Source organism: Cygnus olor, chromosome 1, assembly GCF_009769625.2.
Source record: "Cygnus olor isolate bCygOlo1 chromosome 1, bCygOlo1.pri.v2, whole genome shotgun sequence".
Lineage (NCBI taxonomy): Eukaryota > Metazoa > Chordata > Aves > Anseriformes > Anatidae > Cygnus > Cygnus olor.
Genome location: NC_049169.1, coordinates 9,699,228 through 9,720,002, shown reverse-complemented (window position 1 = coordinate 9,720,002; position 20,775 = coordinate 9,699,228). Strand labels below are relative to the sequence as shown.

At 34.7% G+C, this 20,775-nt stretch overlaps 1 protein-coding gene across 2 annotated transcripts in view; it reads right to left on the bottom strand.

Annotated features, from left to right (window-relative positions):
* The window catches only part of SEMA3E (semaphorin 3E), a 147,852-nt gene that overhangs the window by 61,606 nt on the left and 65,471 nt on the right, over window positions 1–20,775 (bottom strand). For both annotated transcript variants that reach the window (XM_040548273.1, XM_040548268.1), the window contains exons 2-3: window positions 10,492–10,652; window positions 2,858–2,917 (exon numbers count right to left, since the gene is read on the bottom strand). In XM_040548273.1, coding sequence (XP_040404207.1) covers window positions 2,858–2,917; window positions 10,492–10,652 — 221 coding nt within the window. The remainder of the gene's footprint in view (window positions 1–2,857; window positions 2,918–10,491; window positions 10,653–20,775) is intronic.

The following is a 20,775-nucleotide window of genomic DNA, read 5'->3' as shown; positions in this document are numbered from 1 at the left end:
TATTATTATTTTCTTTATCCACATATCTCTGGAACGCTTGATCTTTGTCTCAAAAGCACTTTAGAGGAACAGAGATCTTAGGATTATATTTTTCTTTGCATGAGCAAAAATTATACAATTTTTCTCCTGTGTGTCTTCACAGAAATGCCTGAAAATTTCTGCGGAGAAGACACCAAATATAGAAAAAGTCATTCCAAATGGGTAGCCTTTATCAAAACAAATGAAAAAAAAAGACAACTAGACACTGCTGTTGACCCCATTAATAATATCTTGTACATGTAACAAGGAAGAATCAGGCAGGAGATATTAAAATAAGTTGTCTTCCTACTATATTAAATTATTAAATATTGTGTTTATCTTTAGGAGGCTCCATAGACATATTAATAGATTTGTAGAATTTCATTCGTCTGAAACTTCTTAGTGTGAAGGAGTTAGTCATCACAACAGAATTTGATTTCTGTTTCTGTATGATTTCCAGTTCTGATAAAATAATTGAAAGGATCAAAAGCTCTCACACCACAGGCCTACAGGTGTGTTTCCTGGCACACTGGATGAGAGCAGAACGATTTTATCCTTGGCTTGAACTGGATCAGAAAAGTGTGACCTGAGTTTAAGACGATGCAATTGTTAAGACTTTTCCAAATGTCCTATTTAGTCTTTTGCAAGCTTTCTAAAATTTTGTTTATGACTACAGTATTTGGTTTTACTGCTACAAGATGAACTGCTAAGATTTAAAGACTGTAAAAGCTTGTAAAAGTGGCTTGTTGTGTCATACAGAGCGAGCTAGCAGAGAACACTTGAAGTTCCTCAACACTGAGATGCTTATTACAACATTTTCAGACCTTAATATCAGTGATGCAGTGAGCACCAGATCTTTTGTGAAGGAAAATAAAGATGGAAATAAACAAGAAAAAACTTTGAAAGACCACTGATGAGTATTTTTTTTTTTTTCTCAGAGACTTTATAGTGTGAAAAATAGAATTCAGAACTTAGAAAAGGCAAAGGGTTGATTTTAAGATGTAACACCATTAGGCCAATATTCATTTATGGCTACAAAAAATGAAGATGAGAAGGCGAGTAGTTTTGTTTCTAATTTAGATTCTCTGCATGTTGAGCAATTTAGCTCACTGAATACTGAGCAGGTTAATGAAAATTACTAAGGATTCCCTGGAATTGATTAGCCTTACCCATTTACATTGTCCCACACATAATTAGGTCTTGCATGAGGATCAGAGTATCATTCACTATTTGTTGGTATTAAAATATTTCCAGCTTTCACAATTTTAACATTTTTTCCGTTATTTTTAAGACACCAATTCTGTATTCTTGTGTTTATTTAAAAATTCTCTGATCTTCTTCTTAGAAAATGAGACACCTGACATTCACAGAGAGAATATGAGAAACATATGTAATGAATGATCATATTCATTACAGTGCACATTTGAAGACACACTAGCAGAATGGATTTTAAACGGTTTCAAATTTTAGGGAATCCTTAGAGAGTCTGAGGGTGAAAACTTTACATTACATTGGAACAACCATACCTATTTATGCATTTATTTAACCCAAAGAATATTTTCAAAGTATCAGAAAATACATTGCATTGTGTAATGGTGAAGAAAAAATGACAGAGCTTTAATGTAATTGCAGCCTATGCTGAAAAGTAGTATTAAATAAAACTGAAACACCTTAGATTTTTGATTCATTTAATATGACCATGAAGTTCAGATAATATAGAAAAACACCATATTCAACATGACACCTGAAATCCTCAAAGGTCCAAAAGCTTCCAGAAAAATGCAATGAACTTCTAATATACCTAAAAAAAATCAGTTCTAAGCCATGTGAGTGTGAGGACTAAAGTATCAAGTACAATAATAATAATAATAATTATTATTATTATTATTTTATATTGTCTTTTCCACTCTGATTCATCCATTCCCTTGATGTGGACGTTTCTCATGCTTGTACCTCAACCAGAATCTTTATTACTTCCTAGGCTTCACAGTGAGTATGTAGTGGTATCATCAAGGTTGCCTGATTGCTGTGTTTCCTGGGAAAACACTGTATGTACCCTTCCTTGTTATGTGTTCCTATCATTGTTGCTGTAAAACTATCATCATTTTCAAATCCTTTCGTACAGTGTGAGCTCTCACAGCTGTGAGATTTATTAGGTGTTGTATTTGCTGTGTATTTATGAGGTGCAGATAATGAGCTTGGTGCACTGCAAAATTATAGAGAGCTCCCATCCAGAAGAACTTTCATCCTGTCATGCCAATGATATCAGCCACTGTATGTCAGTGAGCTTTCATGTCTTTTCCTGGGAAGTGATTAAAGTCAAAGCACTGAAACACAAGAACAGAACAGCTTCTAGGTTCGTTAAAATAAAATATTTATATTAGTATGCCAGAAAACCTACAGGGCAAAAGGATTTTGAATATATCTTATAATTACTACTAATTTAGCTGCTTTGTGAATGTTTCTAGAGAATTTGAATTTTAGAAATGAATTGGAATGTGAAAAGGTTTGAACAGATAAGATATTCTACATGTATAAAAAGAAAGGGAAATAGAAATGGGAAAAGGAATTACTAAGGCACCTTCTTTGCTATCACCAGAGAAAGAATTAGGAGAAAGTTCAGATGATTAAGTGTTCATTGCCTGTTTATGAGCTGCTTTGAAAAGCAATTAAACTAATAATTTAGTATATTCATAATGGTTACGTATTTTTAAGCTGCAACACTTAGAATTATATCTATGCTTTGATCTATCTGAAATTTAGGGATGCTTGAATACTTGTTTTGGGTCAGCAATGAGTATAATTAAAGTATATTTGATTTGTAATAAATGATACTTACAGCATCTCTTCCTTTAATTATGCACTCTTCTGCCTGAAGAGGTGTACTAGGCCAGTGAATCTGAAGAAAAACAAACATAGGAAATCATTCAATTGGTAGTCTGATCGTATTAATACAGCTTTTCCACTGCTCTTCATGTGAGACTATTTTATTGCATGGTATACATTTAATCAAGTTTCCGTTACATTTTGAACAGATTTCAAGCCAAATAATTTAGCTAAAATATCTATAAAATGTACAAGATGGTGACATTTTTGTTGTAACATAACAGTTTTGCATAGGGTAACTCAGCAAAATTAATACTAGTAAACAGATTTAAAAGAAGTTAATGTATTGGACATTTTATACAAATTGAGTAGAAATGTCCCTGCTAAATTGTCAGTGACTTCCAACAACTTCCCTTAGAGTATTAATTTTGAACTACTGATTTCCTGCTTTAAGTGGCACTTAGGAAAGAAAATGGCTTACAGGGAAGTTAATGAGGGTCAACAATTAACCTCATGGGAGTAGGATCAGCTCTTCACAGTCAATTACTGGAAGTGAAGCCAAATTACACAAGTAGGATCATTTTTCTGTTACCTACTATAAAAAAAAAATAATTTTCATTCCAAATGCATGATTTATTTGGATGAAAACAATGTTAAACATTGAGTAGACTGGAATGGTTATTTTATTTCTTAATGTTTTTAAAAGTGAAAACAAAATCATATTCATTTCAGTGATAACACACTTGGCTGAAAACAAATAAGTATGAAAAAATGGATGTCATCATTAAGATATTTTTGTCAATAGTCCAGTAATAAATTATTATTCTATCTGAAAAACATTTTAAAATTAAATCCATCTCCCGTTAGTTTTTTTTTTTGAATTATATTTACTTCATTTTCTTGAAATAATTTTAACCCCCCAAAAATCCAAGTATTTAGAATAAGTTATAAATCCTGGAGTCGTACCAAAAAAATCTTGAAGTCATAGAATCATAGAATGGGTTGGGTTGGAAGGGACCTTTAATACCATCCAGTTCCAACCCCCCTGCCGTGGGCAGGGACACCTCCCACCAGACCAGGTTACACAAAGCCCCATCCAGCCTGGCCTTGAACACTTCCAGGGATGAGGCAACAATTTTAACTGTTCTTGGCCAACATGTTCAATAGTGAAGAATGTCTTCCTTATATCTACTCTAAATTTATTTTCTTTCAGTTTAAAACAATTCCTCTTGTCCTATCGCTACATTGCCTGACAAAGAGTCCCTCTCCAGCTTTTCTGTAGCCCACCTTAGGTACTAGAAGGCTACAATAAAGACTCCCTGGAGCCTTCTCTTCTCCAGGTTGAACAACCCCAACTTTTTCATCCTTTCTTCATAGGAGAGGTACTCCAGCCCTCCGGTCATCCTCATTGCCCTCCTGTGATCTCGTTCCAATACGTTCATGTCCTTCTTGTGCTGGGGTTCCAGAGCTGAATGCAGTGCTCCAGGTGGGGTCTTACAGGACCAGAGCAGAAGGGGAGAATCACGTCCTTCAACCTGCTGGTCACACTGCTTTTGATGCAGCCCAGGATACAGTCAGCTTTCTGGACAGCAAGCACACAGTGCCAGCTCAAATTCAGTTTTTTGTTAGCCAACACCTCAAGTCCTCCACAGGGCTGTTCTCAATCCCCTTATCACCAGATCTAGAGGTCTTTATTTATAAATAAGGACACGGATGAGACCATTTTATAACAAAAGATCAAATGTTATTCTTGTGAACTTCAACAGCTTGCGTGTGCTTAGGTCTCGTGGCCTGAATAAAACCACTTACGTTCAGACACCATTTAAATCTTGCAAGGAATCTAAAATTAATCAGAACTTTTGTTTTGGGTCAGATAGTCTCATAGTCACCTATATACGATCAGAAGTAACTCTTGCTTAGAATCTGTATTGCTGTTAGGTACTCTGTTGAGGTACATGAACTCTGTTGAAGTCCTGTGAAGGCACTAATCCAGTCATCATTCCTGGTTTATTCAGCATAAAACTCAGAAGTCAAGGTCATTTACTATTTCCTTTGCTCATTGGCAGAGGATGGAGTAAGGAACAGCCTGTTCTTAACCCAAAGGCCTAGAAGTTAGAAGATGTGAGCTCTAGGATCTCCTGAGTCTAAAATTTTAAAGCCACAGCTTCAACCACAGGGACATGCTCTTACTGGTAGGCTAAAATGTTGTGTGTTTTTTTTTTAGCCCATAAATGATGCGTGGGGGTGTTAGGAATGCAGAAACTGAGAAACCACATCATGAATGAATAGTTGACTCTGTAACCTATTATCAAATATAATGTGTGTAGGTGATTGTTTTTGTACTTAGTCCAAGTGCTATTCAAAATATTTCATGTACACATTCTCCACTTAAGAGATAGTGATTAAAATACATAAACAGGATTAAGAGAGAGATTAAAAAAAAAAAAAAAAAGAGTTCAATGTTACCCCTTTATCTGAAAGGCTTAAAAGCAGATGCAGAATAAGCAGGAAGGATTTGGTCCTTAGCATACTATGATGAGAAGTGGTGGATGTGTGCACAACCGTCTTGCAGAGATGGAGGGATTTCCCTCCTGGGTGGATTGTTCTTATCAAAAGGTTAATGAGCAACAGTAGCTGTACTGTATCTACCACTGCTGCTGTGGATCTGCTTTTTAAAACTGACTCCCGTACAAATCCTCCAAGTGAAACCCTGTTTTTGTTGTTGTCTCAGACATATGTGTATTACCTATTAGGATACTTATCATAGCTTGTCATAGCAAAAGTGTCTGTCAGAAGGAGAAAGGCAGTCACCTGTGTACCTTTTCCATCAGTTATGCAGAGTTGTGGGAATCTATCTTGTATTTTCATAGCCAGTTACCTACATCTAAGGCAAACTCATGTTAGTTGCCTGAAGCCATTTCTTACAAAGCTTATGAGTCTTAATCTAAACAAGCATTAAGATTTTGATCTCTTCAAGATTCTTTTATACTTAGACCTAGAGAGACTCTACACATCAGATTCATAGCATTCTTCAAAATTCAATTTTATGTGCATACTAAGTCTGATCGTAGTGCTCAAAAATGTGCATAGTAAAAAAAAAAAAAAAGAAAGATAGTGTGGAAAAACACCAAAAAAGTTGTTTTTGTTGTTGGTATTATTATTATTATTATTATCATTCCTTTTAATCATGAAATCGTCACAAGAATTTTTTAGCTTGGTTTACACAACTGATAAAAGCTGTTTGGTCTCTCTATGATCATTTGAAAACAAATGGGTAGTAAATGGCCTAAGGTAATAATACTTTATCAAGGTGTACTTACTGTACTTAAGTATATTTGTGCAACTAGTACATTTTCCCTTAACCAGGTTAAATAAGATTTTTCTGGACTGCATGGATATCCAGATATTAATCAACTGTAGTGGTAGCCTTTAACCTGCCACATGTAATTTTTCCTTATGTTTATGCTTTAGGGTTATGAAAACTACCAGCTTCAACTTTGAATTGGTTCTTTGACAGGATTAAAATCTTTTGGCAAGCTGTCAATACATACTGTTGAGAAATTTTTCTGTGCATCTAGACTGGAATAACATCACAGTAACATACATTTCACGGTGCTACAAGCTTGACCTTTTTTTTGGACATAATTATTTAAGAGTTGTCACTACTGCAGATTACTGTGAAGTAAGTTTTTAAATTTCATGTTTAGTGATGTTTTCTCATCTTGCACCACAATATTATTATCCTTGATACCTGACTGATGTAATTCTTTGTTGAAAAGAATTCTTTGTTAAAAAGATAGGAAAAAGCTATACTTAAATATGCTCTTTGTAGAAAAAAAAAAAAAAAAAAGAATTATAGGGATTATAGTGCAATAGAAATGATAGTTACTGAGCAAGTTCAGATAGGGAAAAAAACTTCAATTGCATCTGGAATCCTAATTAGAATCTCCAAACAGCTTCAATACTCAGTCACTAGTCTCAGAAAAAACAGGATGTCAAGTTTAATGAAAAATAATTTCAAGAAACTATATTAGCTTCATAATACTTCAGGCCAAAACGTACTACTGTGTGAGCTAGTCTGAACTGTGGTATATGACAGAGCAATTAAGCAACTCCAGTTCTTGTTCTGAGTCAATACATACTGCTTAACTAACACATAACTTTTGTTTAACTGAAATGCAAATTCTGCAAAAATAGCCTGTTATGTCTGGGAGATACTATGTGTATGTATCAACAAATACATACCCACCTTACCTCTTGCAAAGTAATTCCAGTGGATAATCAAACTTATGTGCTTCTTACTTCAATTTCCATATGTTTCTATATGATATTCAAAGAAAATGCAAGCAAGTGGGCTTGTGTTCAGCCAGCTCTAGAGCAGAAATACAGCTAGCTTCACCAGAGGTAAGAAACACAGGATATGTTGTCAGGGCTTTATTATGTATTACAACACCAACATAAATCCTAACCTGGAGTTATCTCACAATGGACCAGAAACAGCGCACTGAAACCTGCCTGCACAAGCCTGTACTTATGAAGGCTTTTCTTCATAGCAAGTCCTTCCTGAGCACTTTGAAGCAGAAACTGCACAGAATGAATATCTGAAAAGAGTTTTTGGACAAATAGGAAGTACAATTTAATTTCACTTCTACAGGAGAGGAAAAGAGGTTGTCCTCCTTGGTTGCTCTCAAACCAGTGGTTGTCCTCCTCTATAAGCTGCCAGATCACTGAACTACCAGCATTGGTTCAAATTTTCTGTCAACAAAGATGTGCTCTGGCAACAATTAAAATTAACTGTAATGTTTTTTTTAAAAATAAACTTGGCAACAGATATCAAATAAAATTCTCTATCAGTGTGTTAGCTCATTACAAGCCTTAAAGACTTTGGATCAAATCGCAAATATGTGCAAAGTTTGATTCCAAAGGTGGTATGAAAGGAAATGAAATCTCTAGGGAAAGCAAAGGTCATATGAAGGGTACCTCTGAAGATTTGGCTTTACACATGGTTTCAAGCAGTTTTATTGCTTTAATTCTCTGTAAATACTTATATCCACATTTCATTTTGGCCTCCATCATTCTTGCCACTGATATTGTTAGGGCATTAATGTTAGAAACCAAAACAAATGATTAGCTTTGTTTCAAAAACTTATGGTAGGATGTACTAAACACTAAGAAAGAAAATCTCTGTGTACCATATGCAAGGGAAGATACGAAGAATAAAAATACAAAGTAGACTAAGGAAATAGAATATGACCAGTGGAGAAGTGATATTCTGTGTTTGTCCAATATGACAAAGAAGGTCTAAACCATGTTTGTGAGCTCTCCCCAAATCTCCAGCTGATACAAGAATGACAGGAACAGTTTCCTTTCCTGAGAGATATTTTCCATTTTTTATGTATTTTTTTCTTTACTGTATATTATAGGTGCTCAGAATAATGTGGGCCTATGATCTGTCTTTGAGAGTGCTGCTTCGTGTTTGACAGATATAAAGAATTGAACTTTAAGGAACAGTGTGGTTTATCAAATGCAGATTTATGGGATACATACCTCATATACATCACATGTTGAATTCATTAGAAATGCTGGATTACTTTGACAGCCAATAGGTCTCAAATCATAAGCATTTTATGTCCACTCAGCATTTTGTTGTTTTTCTTTGGGGGACTCCTGACATTCTTGCTAGAACTGACTACCTGAAGAATTACAGGGTCATTTTATGGCAGAAGGGATACATATCTGGCTGGGAGTGGGTTTTATTTTTGTTTTTAGAGAGCATACTCATCTTCCAAATTGTGGAAGATGGGATGGCAATGGATTAAAACACACAAGCTATTTGCTAGAACAAAAAAAAGAAAAAAAAAAAAAAAAAGATCAATGAGATCTACTCCAAAGCTACCAAATTTCTGAAAGATCTCTTCTGCTTTTCTGCAGCTAGTGATTCATCCTGGTTACCAGAGAGAAAATAAAACCCAGAAACTTGTCTCCTTCTTCTTATACTTTCACTAGATTATAACTGGTATCTTAAATTAATTAAACTAAAGTATTTAGTCTGAAAGAAAAGGTCAAAGGCTAATCAACACACACTTAAAGGCAGCTTAATACATAACTTTGATAGTAATGAATTAACTGGTCTCTTGTTTCCAAGAACTTTCCCCAGCATATCTCAGTAATCAAGCGCTCATATAACAGAAATGTCTCATTCCACACTTTTGCTGATAGTGCTGTGGGACAATCAAGTTTTCCTTAGCTATCACTGAATGAGATCTGCACTGAGTGAACACTGGGAAAAGAGAAAAGGATTGTGACATTTGTATTTGAGGGAGATAAGTCCCAGTGAGGTCATGTTTCAAAACATGTTAGGTCAAGCTCCATTTATTCCAGTGTCTCATCTTTTGCACATCATAAAAGCAGGCATGTAGGCAAGAAAAGCTTCCATTAATTTGTCATACTCTGAACATAGGTCTCAAGACAGCGTACAGAGTAAATGGCTGATCTTCCATTTTAAAACAACAAAAAAGAGAATAACAAACTTCCAGAGTATGTCTAGATGGAACAATGGTGATTGGACAGAAGCATAAAATGTTCTATCCTGTCATCTTTCTTCATACAGATTTACTGCTGAATAGGGAATAAGAGAGGGGAAGAAAAGCTTATTTTATATAAACAACTGCTTCATAAATGTCTTTATATCCCTGAGCTCTAATATTTTGTCACAGAATATTAATAAGTTTTGTCAAATGGAAAAGGAATTAACTCATATCTGACTGTGGAGGAGCAAAGCTCAGTATGTAATAGTGACCTCTGAGGAGTAAAAAATTATTACATATATATATATTTTTTAATGTAGATAAATACCCAAATGGCCTCCCTGAGTATCTCTGTTTCCCTATATCTAAGATTGCCTTTCCCAAACTGTTTATAAAAAGGATAAAACATATCTATTCACAATAACAGAACATGCTAATTACCCTTAGAAATAAGGAGGTGGACCAGGATGTTGGTATGAGAATATGCTGTTCACTTACAAGAAGGGACAGAAACAAAAGAATCTGAAACATTGTGACTTAATTCCCCTTTCTCCTCCCACAAACCACAAAGTAGACTTCAAATGATACTTTCAGTCAGTACTTACAAGCACTGATTTTGAGCAAATGATGCATTTTCTAAGGAGGGGTAGAAATTAATTGCAGGATTTATGTTGCTTTTGCATAGTTTATGTGTTCTCTTATAACTTATATTTTTTTTTTGTTTGTTTGTTTGTTTTCCTGGTGCTGTAGAAAAATTCCATACTAATAACAGGGAGTGATTAAGCCTTAATTATATAGCAGAGATACAGAAATTAGGTATATGCAATGTGCTGTGCAATGCTCTAAATTTTAGTAAACATGCTGAAAAAAGTGAGACTGAAAAATAACTATGTGAACCCCAGATCTCTTCACCTAGAGGGGTCATTAAGAGTCATTTTCATTGGAAAAGAAATGATAGTTAGTGTATTTTTTTTACAGGTAAACATGGCATTAAAGATCATACACAAAATGTTAATATCTACAAGAACTCCATTATCTCATTTCCACTCATGCAAACTCTGATGTTTTGTGCTATACATTATCAAACCAAGTGATAAATAGATATATCTGTTTACTCCACCTCTCGATAGTTGTCACTGACTCGGTCCAAACTGAGGGAATACAAGAGGTCTCTTCCTCCCACAAACAGTCGCTCTTGATACTCATCCAGCAGCATTATATGAAGGCCAAGATATCCAAATGGGCTATGAAAGACTGACGTCCTGTTTAAATCCCAGAGCTCTGAAATACAATCAGAGTATACATGATAAATACCACACAGCTTAGCTTCATGGCTTCATTTTCATATCCTCCTAGGGAACTAGACCAGAAGCTGTGGGACATTAAAATGCTAATCATATAATCTTTGAGTAAGGAAGAGACACAAAACACCTGGGAACAATTTTCAAAATGAGCCAGCTTTCCAGAAGACTTGTATGTGAATCTTTATATCATAATCTTTGTGCACGATATATCATGAGGTAGGGATTGGGGGAACAAGTTTTCTCCCAAATATTTTATAAAAAGGAAAAAAAAAAAAAAGAAAACACTGCTGAGGACATTAACTGAAATGTGGAAATAGGAATGAACTGGTGGAAATTGAAAAATTACTGGAAATTGTCTCCTTGCCCTTCCCTCAGACATGTAAAACTGCAGGTTTTTATTGTATGCATAATGTTCTGTTTCTGTGGTGTCGCTTTTTCTTTTTCTTTTTTTTTCTTTTTTTTTTTTTTTTTTTGCGGGGTGGGGAGGTGGTAAGGGTGAGGGTGGGGAATGGGGTAGAGGATGGAGAAGATGCTGTTGCTTGTTTTAAACCCAGCACTGTGTCCACTTACTTCACGGAAAGTGTTGGCACTAAATTCAATAACAGTATAAGCTCTGTAAGATACATATTCATAATTTTCCAAGTGATTACTGATTTTGTCAAGAAATATGTTGACCAGTTAAGGGGATCTGGGGCTTAGCTGTGTATGATCCAGACTAAAGTCACTTCTACAGAGAAAGTAAAATTCGTCCTGTGTAATGTTGCAGAAACTTGGAATCAGGCCTCAGGAAGGAAGAAAGAGGCAAGCATTGGGGGTATGTCTGCACTCTCAAGCAGATGGTGCAGAGCACAGTTTGGCTCGCAGCACGTTGGAGAGGCTAAGAATCATTTTGTTGTTGGGGAGTCTCAAAAGAATTCATTACAGACCGTGCCCTAGGACTGTTTTAGAAACAGCAGAGCTGGGACTGAGGGAAAAAAATATATTCCTATATCTATATCATGGTGAATTGTTCCATTTTGAAGAAACAAAAGTCACTCTTGGTAAAAGTCACTAAGTTCCTTTTAGTTTTATCCTCACAGCTGTCCTTAAACATAACTTTCCCAGTTGTTTAGACGTGTCCCAGCAGCTGATGATGGAACAGGTGGGATTGTCCCAGAGGTAGGGGGGAAAAAAAAATTAAAAATGGACCCTCATCTGGTCTTCTGTGAGAGGACTGGCCCCCTGTGTGAGGGAAAGTCCTTGAAGAGAAAGAAAGAGAAAGTTCATGTGTCAAAGAAAGTTCTTGCATTGGTGTAACACTCTGGCATCCATATATGGGATACCATATATGCCAATCATATATTCTGTGGTTTTCAGAAATTGATTTGCATCTTTAAGCTAAGAATGGCAGCTTCATAATGGACCCAAATACAAAACTACCAAAATTCACTTCACTATTAAAAATGTGTCCTGAGTTCTCCGAGGAAAGGGTGTTCCAAACAAATGAGATCTGAGTTCTGTGTTTGAATTCAAATTTCTCTTACATCAAAAAGATTTATCATGACTAATTTTCACAGAATCACAGAATCATCTAGGTTGGAAGAGACCTCCAAGATCATCTAGTCCAACCGCTGACCTAACACTAACAAGTCCTCCACTAAACCGTATCACTAAACCATATCACTAAGCTCTACATCTAAATATCTTTTAAAGACCTCCAGGGATGGTGACTCATCCACTTCCCTGGGCAGCCTATTCCAATGCCTAACAACCCTTTCCGTAAAGAAGTTCTTCCTAATATCCAACCTAAACCTTCCCTGGTGCAACTTTAGCCCATTCCCCCTCGTCCTGTCACCAGGCACGTGGGAGAATAGACCAACCCCCACCTCGCTACAGCCTTCTTTAAGGTACCTGTAGAGTGCGATAAGGTCACCCTGAGCCTCCTCTTCTCCAGGCTGAACAATCCCATCTCCCTCAGCCGCTCCTCGTAAGACTTGTTCTCCAGACCCCTCACCAGCTTTGTTGCCCTTCTCTAGACAACAATTCTTATTTCCATTCTTGTGTGAATAAAAACAAAATTGAATCCCAGTAGGGTTTACTCAGATTCTGGTCTTTGAATTTCTCATTCTCTCCCTCTTTTTGTTTTGCAATTTGTTACTCACCATTCAAAAGTTATACACAATAACATGTGAGAAATATTCCAGTTGAACAGAAAAAAGGATTTTTCTGTCAAACCAATACACAGGGGAACTGGTATGAAATGCCAGATTAAGTCTCTGGTTTAGTCTCAAGGAAAGACTCCTAATTTTCCTCAAAAGATACCTTACTTACATCTTAAATTATAGAAAAGAGAAAAAATAAATAAATAAAATAATAATAATAAAAAATAAATATATAATATAAATATATATATATATATATTATATATATATATATTTATATATATAAATATATCTAAATAAATAATAAAAAATAAAAAATAAATAATATTTTTACTTGAAATAAATTTAGCATTTAATAGCTATATTAATTTAACATGAAATTTGGCATTCTAATAAGAGATTTAACATTCATTAAGGACATTATCCAAGGCCAGCTTGGACTGGGCTTTGAGCAACCTGATCTAGTGGGAGGTGTGGCAGGTGGGAGGTCTATGGCAGGGAGATTTGAATTAGATGATAGTTAAGGACCCTTCCAACACAAACCATTCTGTGATTCTATGAATTCAATACAACAAACACAACTCAGTTTTATTTGAAATTAGTATTTATATTGTGTTTGTGGCATTGAAGGAGTTTAGTAATTAGATAAATATATTACTATATTTGTTTACTAGATTCGATTCATGCCAACAGAGGCTTAAAGCAACTACTTTCTGAAAGCTGTTTCCTTAGATGATAATATTTTTTTATCAAAGGAGTCATTCAACCTCACAAGTGATTTCTTTCCTGAGCCATCTTCAAAAATAATCTACTAAATAGTTGTGGAGAACTGTTTTAATGTCTAGGCTTTCCATTACATTTTTCAACAGGAGAGGTTAAAACACTTTTCACGTGTGTTTTTGGATTAATTTAACAAATAGAAAAAATAAGTCACAGAGAGGAGTATCATGATGAATAGAACAAGAGTCTTGTTTGTCGAAGCTTAATGCACTGACCATTTTTGGCAGTGATACACCTAGTGCAAGACTGAATAGCAATGTGGAAATGGTATTTTCAATGCAAGCTTCTCTTACTGAGCAAATCCAGCAGATTTCTCTTTCAAAAGAAAATTGCCTTTTTTTTTTTTTTTTTTTTTTTGTGCTGAAATTAGAAATGGAATACAAGAAGAACTGGAAATATTTTTTTTGGTCCTAAATAAAATGACTTTTTATTAGTAAGAATATCAAACATCCAATTTATTTTATTTTCACGTCAGTCCTGCGGAATATGAATTGCATTTTAAAGTTCTAATTATATACAAGCCATGAAAGGATACTCTGGTAATTTCCCCCGATTTACTTTCATCTTGTCCTGAATGCAAATTTTTCATAGGTAAGACAATATTTCTTTACATAAATCAGAGAAATCACTCGCTTGTTTTCAGTGAGAATACTAAGCACAATGAATTCCTCTACCTGATCATTTAAACTGTTAACTTACTCATGTAAGAGACAGTCCTGCCAAGTACACCTATAACTTTAATTGTCTTAAATAAACATTGACTATATTAAACACCTCTCAAGATCAAGCTTGTAAAAAGAAATATTTTTAGGACTGCCTCCACCAAATCTATACGAGCATATTTTTGCTGTAAGTTTAGAGATCAGCACAGAAGTAAACGTGACATCTGGAAGGGCTGCAAAACACCAAGCAGGGAGATCTGGGGAAAAATTTGGTTATAAAAATACAAATTTATTAGTATTATGCAGCTCCTTTGAAAGGTACTAGGTTTTGTGGGCATTGTAGGACATCTGAGATATTAGGACAGTGTAGGAAAATAGGTTACAGCACCTTCTGAATACCAAGAAAATGGGAGGGATAACCCAGGGAGTCTAAAATGGCACTAGATGCCTGTCTCTTCTAAGCAACTGAATCTTGCTCATATATGGCTTCATGTAAATTACCGAGCTTATGCTTGCAAGGGTTACCTTGTGACTATAGACTCCTCAAGGTGTCAAGAGTTGTGCTTCTGGCTATACCCACATCCTTAAATTGAACAACTCAGTTCCTAGCTCATACTTAAACTTGAACACAAGCCAAAAAGAGGTTGTTCTTCTAATTAATCCTAGGATTTAATATCTGCAATTATACTGAACACATCTAAAACACTTACAAGATCAGGTGCAACTGTGATTTTCTTTGAAATTCTGGACAGAGAAAATATAGCACTGCCTAATATTTTAAAAAATATTCTATTGTCTTAATTGGTCACCTGAGAAATAGCAGACATGAGTTCAATTTCCTTTTCTAAATGCATCGAAACACAGATCTTCCTCTTTCCATAAAGAGGACTAATCACAAGCTATTAGCTACTAGATTGGTAGGGAAGGATGGATGCTTTCTCCATTTCCTGTTGAAGCAGTGCAACAAAATTTTCAGGTTCAGGCGGAGTGAACAAGCAAGAGCATGACACTAATTTAGTAGTTAAATTGCTTTTCTGGGAAAGATGTGCTGGCCCTAGTGCTCAAAATAGTCTGTGCATTTTATATTAAAGAGTTAGTGAATAAAGTACAGTAACTGTTCTAGCACATGGACAAGAAACTCTCAGCTTTTCTCACATGGGAATGGGTAAAGATTTCAGATGAGTAAAACCCTTCTGTTTGCTGTGTTTCTACAGATTTCTGTGAAAACAAAACAAAACAAAACACCTCTCTATAAAGGTTTTCTGTGAAAAAATAAAAAGCAAGATAAATAAAAAAAAAGAATAATTTTTGAGGGAGAGTGCATTGTTACTGCTCAAAACAAAGGACGAAAGAGAAAAGACCATTCCTTTTCCTAACAGTTGATGAACAAGTTGCCTCAGTGTAACGATCCCCAAATTTGAGAAAATGATATTAGAGATAGTGTAGTGTTTTACTATTTTAACTTAAAAGCTCTACACAATAAATAAAAACACACCATTACAATATGAATGATCTTTTACTTAACAAAAAAAATTACTGCTTCAATATTTACATATTCATATTCACTATACTTAAAGTGAAGGCCTTAAAGCAAATCCGGGCTGCTAGATTATGCCTCATAAAAATAATACAACATCCATGTAGAACAAATTTAGTTTCTTCCTGCTTTAAATGCTGAGAGTAAACCTTCAGGTTTGTTGTGTTTCTGCCAGTGCTTGTTGGCAAATATTCAGACAGATTTTATTTACTGTACTTTTTCTTATAACAAATATAATTCAGTTAACTTATTCATACTTTATCCCTTTGACAAGAAAGATTCTATTATTTATTTGTCAAGAAATGCTAGCTATATTCATAATATCTGTAGGTTTTTTGTTTGTTTTGTTTTTGTATATTTTAGTCATAGAATCATAGAATGGATTGGGTTGGAAGGGACCTTAAGGATCATGTAGTTCCAACCCTAATTCTTTCTAACTTCTAAAACATGCTTAGGACATTAATTGCAGAAAAATTGTTACTGCTTCACAGTAGCCAGAGTATAGTTGTCCAATAGTGAGTTGTCCAGTTTCTCAGAAATTAAAAAACATAGTGAGGAATGTATAGCTTTAGACCTTGGATGCAAATAAATATCATTTCAGCATTATCTTCTATTTTCCTAAGGAGTGAAAATGTTTCTGTTACTCTGCTCTGTTTTCCATAGCATTACATCACCACAACAGCACGAGTCTATTGCTTTTGCCCTTTTTTGCCCTCATAAAAGTCTTTGGTTCCCCTTTCAAATTCTACAGCGATGTACTCTCACCTCCCACACTACTTAATTCTGCAGAACATTCTTCTGGCAAAGATGTTTTCCAGATGCAGGGCACTGACACATGAGTCTAGCACTTTGAACATGTTGAATAGGTAAGGTGCACATCTCAGTGCTGCTTTACAGGAAGAGGTAACAATTGGGTTTGCCTTCTGTCCCCATCAATAATGTAAAGGCCACAGATATAAAATAGAGGTACTGTGAACACCTGGAGGACATTTCATGTTTCCAATTATCAGCATAGTCTTGGAGTATAAATATTATAATGGAAAAGATTTTGTAAGAGTTTGATGAGCCTTATATAATGGTATTTAATTCAACTAGTTGCTATTATAGGACAAGTGAAAACCAAAATCCGCTTGTGCCTAAAAAGGGCAGAAAGAAAAAGGAAGAAAAACAAATAGGAGACATATGGAGACAGCCTGAAACATCTGTAACACAGCTTATGAACTATAGGTTAATGATAATATCAGCCTGTGCAAGTATCCTTCAGTTTCAAACCACCAGTACTTTAAGGCAGGTTAATATTCAATGGTACTCTAAAGATTCATCCATCACAAGGACAAAAATATAATCTTACAAGTGGCTGGATCTTTCTGACAAGGTTAAGACCTCTAAATGGCAATATTCCACTAAAATTGGTAACAGGAGCCAGAAATTTTCTTCCCTGGGAAAAAAATAGTAGACATGAAAACTCACCCCAAAATTATGCTGCTGAATATGAGCTAATGCATTAGCAATTTTACTTTCCTGCTCTCACAGTCATCAGTCATCTAAGTTGCTGCAAAACTAATTACACAGTCAGGACAGAGGCACTACCTCAGGTGAACAAGTAAGCGACTGAACCAGTTGAGCAACAGAAAAGCAAGCAGTGTAAAACATCCAGAAACAGCTGAAGTTAATGTGGCTACATGAGGTTTGTGAGTAAAATCTGAGCAAAAAAAATCTGAATAAAATTTTAAAGGCAGAATTAAATGCAAATAACAAGCTAATTCAAAAATATAGTAGTAATGGTGAAAGTTGCCATTATACTATTAATACCTGGATCTTGAGATACTTTAGTGCCATTTAGGGAACTAGAATCAGCAGGAGGTAAACTTAAAAGTCTGTGAGCCAGACTGAAGTATGAACTTTCACTGCTCGAGGTTTTATCTCTGTGGCTGGCAGGCAGATGCCTCAGAAACTTGGCAGGGTAGGAGACAGAAAACAAAGTCTAGTAATGACAAGCAAAAACCCATTAGTTCATAAATACTCTCACATGACTCAGCCTCTGCTCCTAACAGCAGGTGAGTTTGGCTATGTAGCTATATTTGGAGAATGTAATTGGCTTCACAATGTGAACTGGTGCAGCAAAGTCCCCGAAAAATGTTGTTTCTTTGGTGCTTTTCTAGATACTTCCTAAGAATGTGTGGATCTAATGATGAAGTTTAATTATAGTGAAAAGTAAGCACCCTCCTTAGAAGACCTTTGTCTGTGACTTTGTTTAAATTACAGAGGCAAAAGATTCTGAAATTGAAAGGTATGGTATGGACAGATGAGAAGATTTTCAATTTGTACACAGTATAGTCTCGCTTTTCTCTTTAAGGCTGTTGGAAAAATCTATAACTAGAACATTTAATAAATCATAGGGTATATTTTTGTTTCTTCTACTTAGTTTATGGCAGAAAAATTTCAGTGGAATTTGAAATCCTTTAACGCAGCTAATCATATTAGCTCATGTCCTGATTCTTGATATTTCCATTTCATGTTATTATATTTCCTTCTGTCACATCTAGCAAATACTTAGTTTTTCTTATACTTAGTGGCAAAATATTATGTTCAGTTAGTACCACTGTAACTGGTCTGTTTTTAGTAACTAAACAGAAATTTGACCATTATAAATCTACCAAAGCACATAGTATTGATATGCTACACACTACTAAAAAACAAAAATTATGCTTAGATGGTATTTCATGTTTTTAGTTCTTGTTGGAAACTTTTGCAATGGAACTGTATATCAAATTGAAAATAAACACATATAATCTTCATACAAGCTAGATTTACGGCAATTTTAAGCAGAAGCACATTCTAATCAAAAAAAAAGTTATTGTTACTAATTCTTAAAAAGGAATTCAATGTAATATAATAAAATCTGGATATTTTTCATAAGTAATCAAACCTACCTAGAAGCTATGGCCAATTGACATTTTCTTAAAAGAAATCTTCTTTGTAAATCAATTGATAACATTTACAGTACCTGTTAATGATACTGTAGGTTGAAGTGTTATTTGCCTTCTGTTAAATATGTGACCCTAAAAAATTCTGGATATTACTTTAGATTTACATGAGCTACTATGGCTTCAGATATAAGGCCTAATCCAGAGCTCAACCACCATTTCCCCCGTTAAATTCATTAACTTTAAGCTAAGTAACCACACCAATACTCACGAAGTACTTCTGAAACTGCATATTAATAACAGCTTTCCTCCTGTATTTTATCTGGACTTGAGAAACAACAAGCATGACATTATCCCAAAAAGTGATAAATCCAATATGTAAATGGCGTTCAAAGGATAATTGCTTTAATGCATTCACAACATGCTTTCAACAAACTGGCACTCAGCATCTGTTTTCAGGTATTTTAAATTAAGTTTACTATACTGATTCCATATTTAGTTCCACATAATTGGATATTGCTTGCACAGTGATGGATCATTTATTTTTTATTCATTTTGATGATAAATAGCAAATTTTGGGAAGCATTCAAATACATTTTCTATAGTCATAATGACATATATCTATTACCAGGGACTTTATTATCAAAATGAATTGTTTAGCTTTCCAGTGTGATTTTTTTTTTTCTCAGAAAATGTAGATACAATCCTAAAATGTTCTCTACCAATACATTTTTAAAACGTGGTTGTGATAGAAAATGTTAAACCATATTTCTTATATTTCTTGCTTATGCAAAATGACATAACACCATTGTTGTTATTAAATTGCCCCAGATCTCAGTCCAAAGTAGAATAGACGTCTACTCTTATGAGCAATATTAAACCAGTATAATGTGACTGCCTAAAATCCTCTAGTGATTTCAAATCCTAATGATCCTTATTTCTTTAATAAAACATTTTGAGAACTGGTGATAAGAAGTGATAATGTTGTACACATTAATAATTATTATTGCCATTATATATATATATATATTTCTAAATATAGAATTCATGACAGAAAGCTTCAGAAATATGTTTGCCCATAAATACTTTCCAGCAGAAATAGAAATCAGGTATTTTTAATACAAAATTACTTCATTCTAAGGATGACAGCAGAATCCATGAAATAGTCTTTGAGCACATTATTCACGTCATCCAAGGCATTTCTATGGAAGAAAGCATTTCTATGGAAAGAAATGTTATTTTTACATTATGCTTGCATAAAATGTTTTACATTATGTTTAATATCTTAAGTGTTAACAAGTGAAAGAACCAATTTCTAAAACCCTTGAGTTTTGGAAGATACATATGGTTCAAATAATCATAGCTCTCTTCTGATGAAACACAGACAATCCGGTCTCTTGAGGGCTCAATTTATTAAGGTGTACTGCTTACTACATGCTTATTACCACACCAATCTGGTAAAGGTAGAATTCGTCCTATGGAGAGATCCAGTGTTTTGACAGAAAGAGAATCTGGTTCTTTCATTTAAAGGGAAGATGCCAGAAGTCAGGGTTTTATGCTATTCAAAATGACTGTTAAATTGAATTTCCTTTGAAAAGATGGAAAAAAATGAGCTATCCCATGTGATTTTCAGGGGCATATGTTCTTGGGCAGGATGGCATGTGATTGACAGTATACGTAAGGCTTTCTGGAATCGTCAACGTGATAAAAAACAGAATGAAAGAGAAAGGAGGCGTAAAAAAAAGCAAAGGGAAAATTGAGATGGAAAGCATGAAAAAGATGAAAGGAAACTTTCAAGATATTTTTTTTCTGACAAATCAATTACTTACAGCAGATACAGACTTTGAGATAATATTCCATAGGTGAATTTAAAATGATTAGCTAAACCTCACATGCTGAAATAAACTCATGTTTTACTGAGAACAGCATCTCTAAGTATCAGTGAATGGAGCTATGTGGAAATTACTATATTGCTACACCAAAGTCCATTCTCTTTAATTGACAAGAATAGCTTCTTATAAAGATTTAATTCACAGAATAGAGACAAGTATTC